The sequence below is a fragment of the Motacilla alba genome, unplaced genomic scaffold, assembly GCF_015832195.1.
Source record: "Motacilla alba alba isolate MOTALB_02 unplaced genomic scaffold, Motacilla_alba_V1.0_pri HiC_scaffold_35, whole genome shotgun sequence".
NCBI lineage: Eukaryota > Metazoa > Chordata > Aves > Passeriformes > Motacillidae > Motacilla > Motacilla alba.
This window is the reverse complement of record NW_024037447.1, coordinates 1,691,611-1,700,457: the sequence shown is the minus strand read 5'-3', so window position 1 is coordinate 1,700,457 and position 8,847 is coordinate 1,691,611. Positions and strand designations below refer to the sequence as shown.

The window sequence follows — 8,847 nt, the reverse complement described above, 5'->3', positions numbered from 1 at the left end:
GGATGGGGCTGGTCTCAGTGAGGAGCACAGGGTGGGGACTCTGTCCCATGTCCCTCATGCAGCCCCTCACTCCAGGCTCCCACCCCCCAGCGCCCTCACCCCTGCCCGGAGCCCCTCACCCTGTCTTCCCACCCCACCCTGCCCCTGTGCCCCTCACCCAGCTCAAGAGATGTGGCAATGAGAGCATGGCACGGGTGAGACCCTGGCCCCAGCCCCTCACCCTGTGCCCTCCAACCTCACCTGTGCCCCCCAGCCCCTCACCCCATGCCCCCCAGCCCCTCCTGTTACCCCCAGCCCCTCACCTGTTACCCCCAGCCCCTCACCCCATGCCCCTCACCCCGTGCCCCCCAGCCCCTCACCCTGCTCGAAGATGCGGTAGATGCGGTTGGTCTTGGTCAGCAGCGCGGCGTAGGTCAGGCTCATGCCCATGCCCAGGAAGAGTCGCCGCAGGGCGCAGACCCCCACGCCGGGCTCGGCCACCATGAGGAAGGTGATGGCGTAGACCAGGGCGATGCCGGCCAGCAGGACGTAGCTCAGCTCGCGCCCCGACGCTTTGACGATCGGCGTCTCGTGGTGCCGCACGAAGGTGGCCAGCACGAAGGCGGTGGCCATCAGCCCCAGCGTGGCCAGGGCCAGCGGGACGGCGGCGCAGGGGTGGCCCCAGCTCAGGCGCAGCACGGGCGTGGGGCGGCAGGCGGTGCGGTTGGGCGTGGGGCGCAGGTGAGGGGCGCAGGGCAGGCAGGTGAACAGGTCGGCCCGGTACTGGTAGCCCCCGCAGAGCTCGCAGTGCCAGCAGCACGGAACCCCCTTCACCGGCTTCTTGCGCTCGCCGGGGCCGCACGGCAGGCTGCACACCGAGGGCGGCGGCGACGACGAGTTGGAGCCCCAGGCCATGGCGTCCTCCTGGGGGGGGGATGGTCAGGGTCACCCCAAACCTCCCCAGGGACACCTTGAACACCCCATGGACATCCCAACCCCTCATGAGCACCTCATGGATCCCCCAAACCCTCCATGGAAACCCTGAACACCCTATGGAAAACCCAAACACCCCCCAACACCCCGTGGTTCCCCCAAGCCCCCCATGGACACCCACCCAGGGGGAACAGGGCATCCCCACCCAGTGCCCCCAGCTGGCCACTGGGATACCCTGGGGGGCACCCCTGGGCTCTGGGGGGCTCGGGGGTCCCGGACCCACCTGCAGGTGCAGCCCCTGCACCCACTGCCCCACAGCCCGGTAGGCCCCGGTGCCGTTGCCCCCCTGGAACTGGAAGATGTCGTAGCGCCCGGGGGCGTCCCCGTTCTCGTTGAAGGACACCGGCGTCCCCGCGCTGCCTGTGCACCAGTACAGACCAGTATAAACCAGTAACCACTGGTCTAGGTCAGGGACACCCCCTGCCACCCCACCGGAAAGGTCAGTGACCCCCCCAGCCCCAGCGTGCCCCCAGTACAAGGCAAACCAGTGCTCCCATCCCACTACCCTCCCAGTACCTCCCAGTATGTCCCAGTATGGTCTCCAGTGCTGCCATCCCCTTCCCAGTGCCTCCCAGTCCATCTCAGTACCTCCCAGTATGTCCCAGTATGGTCTCCAGTGCTGCCATCCCCTTCCCAGTGCCTCCCAGTATGTCCCAGTACATTCTCCAGCCCCCGCAGTACATCCCAGTGGTTCCCAGCATGGTCTCCAGTGCCCCCAGCTCTCTCCCAGTGCCACCCCAGAACATCCCAGTGTCTCCCAGTAGTTCCCAAGCTCCCTCCCAGTGCCACCCCAGTATATCCCAGTGTCTCCCAGTGCCCCCAGTACCGTTGAAGGCCACCCTGCGGATGTGGGTGAGCAGGCGGCGCCCATCGGGGGGGTCCATGTGGGCGCAGAGCCCCCCGCCCGGGCAGGCCTCGCCCAGCATGGAGTGCAGCCCGTGGGCCATGGCCAGCACGGCGTCGATGACGAACTGCACCTTCCCCTCCTGCTCGTAGGGGGAGTCCCGCCCGATGCGTTCCCGCCCTGGGGGACCCCAAATGAACACCCTAAATCCTCCGTGGGCACCCCAAACCCACCAGGGGCACCCCATACTTGCCCTGGGGGCACCCCAAACCCACCAGGGGCACCCCAAACCCATCATGGACACCCCACCTTCTCCTCCTGCTCGTAGGGCAAGCCTCGCCTGATGCACTCCCACCCTGGGGGACCCCAAATGAGCACCCTAAATCCTCCATGGGCACCCCAAACACACCAGGGGCACCCCAAACCCATCATGGACAACCCACCTTCTCCTCCTGCTCGTAGGGTGAGTCCCACCCAATGCGCTCCCGCCCTGGGGATTTTAGGATCCCAAATGGGCACCCCCAAATCCGCCATGGGCACCCCAAATCCGCCATGGACACCACACCTTCCCCTTCTGCTCATAGGACGAGTCCCGCCTGATGCCCTCCCACCTCGGAGACCCCAAATGGGCACCCTAAACCTGCCAGGGACACCCCAAACTTACCTGTGGGGTCTCTATGGGGTCCCTATGGGGTCTCTATGGGGTTCCTATGGGGCAGGGTACCGGTGGGGTTCCTAAGGGGTCCCTACAGGGTCCCTGTGGGGCAGGGTACCTGTGCACTTGCGCACGGGCGTGCCGGGTGCCCCCGCGGGGTCTCCGTGGGGCGCGGTGCCGTGGGGCAGGCGGCAGTTGAAGTCGTCCTCCCAGAACTCGTGGAACCAGAGGTTGCGGCGGTTGTTCTCCAGCGAGCGCGACGTGAAGTACTCGTCAAAGCCTGGGGGGCACGGGGAAACCACAGGGACCCCACGGGGTCAGGGGGACCCCACAGAGCCATGGGGGACCCCACTGGGTCATAGGAACCCCACCACAGACTCTTGGAGTGTCCCATGAGCCCCCCAGAGCCTCCCAAAACCCTCAGGTCTCCCCCCAAACCCCTAAGAGCCCCCCATGAGCCCCCAAATTCACCCCAGAGCCCCCCCAGAACGCCTCCAGCAATCTCCAGTCTCCCCCAGCCCATCCTAGTTTGCCCCAGTCCATCCCAATAACCCTCCCAGTCCCTCCCAGCGCTCACCGGGCACCGAGGCTCGTTTGGGCAGGATGGTGATGGCCCCGTGTGCCGCCTCCTCCAGGCCCTGCACCGGCGCCATCTTGGCCCCCCAGCTGTCTGAGCCCACCCAGGAGAAGTGGCCAGACAGGTTGGCCAGCGTGGCGGCCTCCAGCACCCGCCTGTGGGGACAGACATGTCTGCTGGGGACACTGGGAGGGACTGGGGGCTACTGGGATGGACTCAGGGGGACTGGGAAATAACTGGGAGGAGCCAGAACCAGTTGGGTGGCTATTGGGATGAACAATAGAGGCTGCTGGGATGGACTGGGGAGCTACTGGGAGGGGACCTAACTGGACTGGGATGAACTGGGATGAACTGCAGCAGGCTGAGGAGCACTGGGGAGGGAATGGGGCAGGACTGGTGTGCACTGGTGCGCACTGGGGCACACTGGTGTGCGCCGGGGCGCGCTGGTCTCACCGGATGTCGTCCTCGTTGGCGAAGAGCACGACCCCACGCGCGGTCGACGTCTCCATCAGGCGCCCGATGACCTTGGCGAACTCCCCCGGCTTTGGCTCCCGCGGGATCTTGATGGACTGGGCAATGCACAGGCCCCCTGCCCCAGCACAGACCAGTGTAAACCAGTGCGCATGGGGATCCCCCTCTCTGCCCAGGCCTCAGAACCTCCCCCTTCCCTGCAGTGCTCACCCTCCCAGTACATCCCAGTACGGCCCAGTGCCTCCCAGGGTAACTCGGTGCCCTCCCAGCGCCCCAGTATAACCCAGTACAGCCCAGTACAGCGCACCGGCCTCGCGGGAGCTCTGCACGAAGGCCTCGACGCCGCTCTCGCCGTAGTTGCCCTCGGAGGCCAGCGTGCTGACGTAGCTCCAGCCCAGCGCCCGCACCACGGCCACCATGGCCTGCGCCTGGTACGAGTCCGGCGGCACCACCCGCGAGAAGAACTCGTAACGCCCGGGGTCCGACAGCTCGGGGGCCGTGGAGGCGTAGCTGATCTGGGGGATCTGGGGACGCAGGGACGTTGGGGACATAGGGGCCGTGTCAGCGACGGGGGGACGCTGGGGACGTGTCAGGGACAGGGAGACATGGTGGGGTTTGGAGGCACCGTGGGGTTGTGGGGAGATTGGAATGAGGCACCGTGGGGGTGGTCAGTGTGGAGCTGGTGATGCAGGAGGTGGCCGGGGGGACATTGGGGACATTGGGGAGAGTGAAGGGACATGGGGGTCAGAGGGGTGTGAGGGGGCATGGGGGCTCAGCCCTGGGGCTGTGGACAAGGGGGACATCAGGGACATGTGGGGGGAGACCCGGGCGACACCCAGGGACCTGGCACTGTGGGACCTGGCACTGTGGGACCCCCCCTTCCCTGTCCCTAATCCCCCCTAATCCCCCTGGGCCATTTGCTGCCGTCCCAGGGGATTGTGGGTAACACCCGGGGGGGATGGGGAAGGTTCTGGAAGGGACCCGGGATGGGGAGGGGGGACAGAGGGGGACAAGGTGTCCAGGCCCCCCCTCACAGGGAGAGGACACCATGAGGACACTGTAGGGACACTGCTGAGGACCCCTCAGGGTCCCCCCAGCCAAAACACCCCCCACATTCCCCCAAATGTCCCCAAGACCCCCACAATGTCCCAAACACCCCCCACAATGTCCCCAACACCCCCACAATGTCCCCAAACACCCCCAGTGACCACAAAGAACTGCTGGACATTGGCCACCATGATGGCCACAGAGCTGACAGAGGCACCAACGCCCCCCCGTGTCTCCAGTGCCCCCCCATGTCCCCAGTGTCCCTCCATGTCCCCAACGCCCCCAACGCCCCCGAATCCCCCCAACCCACCGCAAAGAGCCGCAGCACGTTGGCCACCATGATGGACACGGAGCTGGCGGATGCCCCGATGACCCCGACCAGGCGCTCGGGCGGGGGCCGGCGCGGGGCCGACCCGTCGGGGCAGCTACCCTCGCCCCCCTCGGGGGGCAGCAGGCTGCGCACGAAGCTCAGCGCCTGCTCCAGGGCGTAGGTGTCCCGGGAGCAGGTGTCCAGGATGCGGGCGCCCAGCGTCAGGTTGGGCAGCACGCGCGGGTCGCCGTTGACGCGGTCCAGCGCGTACAGCATGGCCTCCAGCCGGTGGATGCCCTTCTCCTTCTTGACCGGCCCGCAGGGCACCCCGGCGGGGCCGCGGGCGTGCACCGGGAACAGCCCCCCCAGAGTCAGGTCGCCCTCCAGGCGGATGGCGTGGGGCTGCGTGGGCGCCGGGGGGCAGCGGCACGGCGGGCACAGGGACAGCAGGGCCACCAGCGGGGCCACCAGCGGGGCCACCAGCGGGGCTGGCATGGCGGGCTGGGGGCAGAGAAAAGGGGGTTAGGGGGGGATGGGGGGGCAGAGGTGGCTCCCTGTGGGGCAGGGGGACACAGGGGCAGCAGGGTGGACAGTGGTGACAGTGGGGACGGTACCCCATGGGGCAGAGGTGGCTCTCAGGGGGCAGGGCGGGTGCCGGGGGGGCACAGGGACAGCAGGATCACCGTCAGCACGCTGGGAAACGGTGGTGGCCCCCCATGGGGCAGGGGCCACTCCCTGTGGGGTGGGGGTGGTACCCCAGGGACCAGGGTGGGCAGGAGGGGACAGAGGGGGGTGACGGGGGGGCACCCAGGGGGTGAGGGGTGGCACCGATTGGGGTGGGGAGGGGGGGTAATGACACCCCATGAGGCAGGGACACCCCAATGTGGCAGGCAGCCCCCCCATGGGGCAGGGGGCTCTGTCCATGCCCTGGAGGGAGGTTTGGGGGTCCCCAGCACCCCCCGGTTTGGGGTCCTGGTGCCCCCATCCCGCTCACCTGGCCCGTGGGTGCTCCTGTCCCTGTGCAGCCGCTGGGACTGGGGCCGCCCCCGCCCTGGCCCCCCCAAATCCCCCCGAATTCCCCCCCCTCGGGGTCTCTCCAGATGCTGATGGGTAAGGGAGGGGGAGGGCTCTCCCCCCCCCCCCCCATCCCGGCTTGGCCAAACTCCCAAAACCCCCTGGGCCCCCCCAATTAAACCAGATGTTAATTACTGGGGGGGGGAGAGTGAGGGGGATTAGGGGTGCCCCCCCCAACACATCCCCAGGGGTTCCCATGGTGGGGCTGAGCCCCTCGGGGGGTTTGGGGGGGCCAGGAGAGCCCTAATCCCCCCCCCAGCTGTCGGATTATGAGGGGGGGGGGGATAATCCACTGCTCATCTGCAGCCAGGAACCCCCCCAGCACCAGATGAGGGAGGGGGGACACGGGGGGGCTCAGGGGGAGGCTCTGGGGACCTGAGGGGACCGTGGGGACCTGAGGAGGATCCCAGGGGGCTGTGGGAATATTTGGGGGGCTCAGGGGACCATGGAGACGCACGGGGGGGGGGCACTCAGGAGAACTTTGAGGGGTCCTAAAGGGGCAAGGAGGGGACACTGGGTACGGGGGGGGGTCACTGGGTCCCGGGGGAAGTCGGTGGGTCCGGGAGGGGTCAGTGGGCGCTGTCGGGAAGCCCCTGGGGGCTGTGGGGGGCACTGGTGGGGGATTTGGGGGGCCCCAGAGCGGGCGGGGCCTTTCCCGCCAAAACCCCGCCTCAGCCGTTCCCGCCCAAACCGCGGCGCGCGCTCCCCGGCGCCGTAAGCCACGCCCCCACATCGATCAACGCCCCTTCAGCGTAGCCACGCCCCTTCATTATGTACCCACGCTTCGTCACGTAAACTCCGCCCCCTAAAGCTAGGCTGCGCTCCCTCGCGCTTTACGGCTTTTTCGCGACTCCCCCGCCCCTTGCTAGCGGTGCTTTACGGCTGTGTTGGTGTTTTACGGCCGCGGCCGGCCGCGTTGTGCGGGTGCGGGGCCGGGGGGGTCCCGGGGGCGATTTTGGGGGTCCCGGGGAGAATCCGGGGGTGCGGCAGAGCCTGGAAGGGGGGGGGGGGGTCCCTGGGGGTGGTCAAATTCCTTTAACTCCCTCCTGCCCATCGCAGGGGCCATGGCTGGGGCCGAGCGGGACCCGCACGGGAGGGGCGAGGAGGAGGAGGAGGAAGAGGAGGAAGAAAAAGAGGAGGAAGAGGAAGAGGAGGAAGAAAAGGAGGAGGAAGAGGAAGAGGAGGAAGAAAAGGAGGAGGAAGAGGAGGGTCCCGAGTGCTCCCCCGCTGCCGAAGCCCCCTCAGACCCCCCCCCGAAGCCGGTGGTGCCGGGGGTCCTTTATTTGTCCTTCCTCCCCCCGGGCTTCGGGCCCCGCCAGGCCCGGGCGCTGCTGCGGCCGCACGGGGAGCTGGGCAGGGTCTTCCTGCAGCCCCGCGGTGAGTCCGGGGCTCCTGGGGGGGCTCTCCCCACAGCCCGGGGTGCCGGGGGGGTCCCTGGGGGGTCAGGGTGCCCCACAGAGGGGGGGGGAAATCCCCACAGACCCCTACGGGTGCGGAATTTGGGGGTCAGGGCCCCTCCCAGCCCCGCTGACACCCCCGGAGCGGAGGGGGGGAGGTTCAGCACCCTTGGGTGGGGGGCTCAGCCCCGTTTCTCAGCGCCCCCTCCCCGTTCCCGCAGGAGGCTCCGTGCGGCGGCGGCGGCAGCGCCCGGGGGGGCCCCCGGCCGTGGCGTTCGCCGAGGGCTGGGTGGAATTTCGGGACAAGCGAGCGGCCAAACGCGCGGCCAAAATCCTGCACGGGGCCCCCATGGCCCCCCGGCCCCGCAGCCCCTTCCGCCATCACTGCTGGAGCATCAAGGTGCGGCTCGGGGGGGTCCTGGGGAGGGGGCTCGGGGGGTCCTGAACGGTTCTGAGCGGTTTGAGGGGGGCTTGGATCCATTTCTGGGGGGTCTCAGAGCTTTGGGGGGCAGGGGGCACCCATGGGTTCCTGGGTCATTGGGTCCCTCTATGGGTGCAGGGTTGGGGTCGCCCTGGGTCCCTGTTTTGGGGGGTCTCGGGTGGTTTTGGCCCGCTGGGGATTCCTGTTTTGGGGTTCAGGGGGGTCCCCGACTCTGGGGGAGGGGCAATCCATGGGGGGGGGGGGTTGGGCTGTGTTGGGGGACCCCTCCCACACACCTGGGCCAGCAGCTGAGGGGGGTTTGAGCACCCCAAAACCTTACTGGGGGGGTGGTCTGAGGGTGTTCGGGGGTCCCCTGAGCTGTGCCCATCCCCCCCAGTACCTGCCGGGGTTCCGGTGGCCTCACCTGAGCGAGCGCCTCAGCTACGAGCGCCAGGTGCGGGCGCAGCGCCTGCGGGCCGAGGTGGCGCAGGCCAAGCGCGAGGGGGGGTTCTACGCCCGCCGCGCCTCCAAAGAGCCCCCCAAAACCTCCGGAGACCCCGCCGCCCCTTCCCCGACCTGGGGCTTCGCCCAAAGGCCGACCGAGGAGGAGATCTGGCGGCGCAAAGCGAGGCCCCCCCCGGCCGCGCCCCCCCAGCGGCTGCTGGAGAAGGTGTTTGGCACGGGGAGGTGAGACCCTCCCTCAAATTTGGGGGGGCCCAGGTGTGTGGGAGGGGCCCTTGGCACGCCAGGGCCCCCTCCGGACACCGATCCCTTTCCCGAGGACCACGGAATGTTTTATTTTTCTCCTTAAAACTTTTATTACTTTTAACAAAAATAATTCCTCGCGGTCTCTTTAAATTCTGCCGAGGGGGCGGAGCCAAGGGAAGGGGGCGGGGTTATGGCTTCAGCGCGAAATTCCCTGAAGGCAGCGTGGGGGCGGGGAGTGGGCGTGGCTTAAGCACCTCAGGCCACACCCCTTCACCATAAAAGGATGTGACCCGAGGAAGCAGCGGCAGGTGAAAGGTGCGCGTGGGCGGGGCCTGTTCTGAGGGGCGGGGCTGGAGAAAGCCACGCCCCTC

At 68.2% G+C, this 8,847-nt stretch overlaps 2 protein-coding genes across 2 annotated transcripts in view; one reads left to right on the top strand and one right to left on the bottom strand.

The window, feature by feature from the left end:
- Nucleotides 1-5,948, bottom strand: part of LOC119696724 (metabotropic glutamate receptor 6-like) — a 10,562-nt gene extending 4,614 nt beyond the window's left edge. The window contains exons 1-9 of the mRNA XM_038126531.1: nt 5,871-5,948; nt 4,877-5,377; nt 3,827-4,043; nt 3,502-3,637; nt 3,049-3,203; nt 2,590-2,751; nt 1,799-1,996; nt 1,196-1,332; nt 360-903 (exon numbers count right to left, since the gene is read on the bottom strand). Of these exons, the coding sequence (XP_037982459.1) occupies nt 360-903; nt 1,196-1,332; nt 1,799-1,996; nt 2,590-2,751; nt 3,049-3,203; nt 3,502-3,637; nt 3,827-4,043; nt 4,877-5,371 (2,044 nt within the window). The 5' untranslated portion in view covers nt 5,372-5,377; nt 5,871-5,948. The remainder of the gene's footprint in view (nt 1-359; nt 904-1,195; nt 1,333-1,798; nt 1,997-2,589; nt 2,752-3,048; nt 3,204-3,501; nt 3,638-3,826; nt 4,044-4,876; nt 5,378-5,870) is intronic.
- A 926-nt stretch (nt 5,949-6,874) lies between these two features.
- On the top strand, nt 6,875-8,626 carry ABT1 (activator of basal transcription 1). The gene is made up of 3 exons (XM_038126574.1): nt 6,875-7,327; nt 7,569-7,747; nt 8,166-8,626. Exons 1-3 carry the CDS (start codon nt 7,015-7,017, stop codon nt 8,457-8,459), a joined length of 786 nt encoding a protein of 261 aa, XP_037982502.1. The 5' UTR covers nt 6,875-7,014; the 3' UTR covers nt 8,460-8,626.
- Nucleotides 8,627-8,847: the final 221 nt, after the last annotated feature.

What these genes read in the sequence shown, in the direction of transcription:
- ABT1 (XM_038126574.1), top strand. Translation starts at nt 7,015, where the DNA reads ATGGCTGGGGCCGAGCGGGACCCGCACGGGAGGGGCGAGGAGGAGGAG. An exon ending in GGTCTTCCTGCAGCCCCGCG is followed by an intron (nt 7,328 to 7,568) that starts GTGAGTCCGGGG and finishes CCGTTCCCGCAG; the next exon opens with GAGGCTCCGTGCGGCGGCGG. An exon ending in ATCACTGCTGGAGCATCAAG is followed by an intron (nt 7,748 to 8,165) that starts GTGCGGCTCGGG and finishes CATCCCCCCCAG; the next exon opens with TACCTGCCGGGGTTCCGGTG.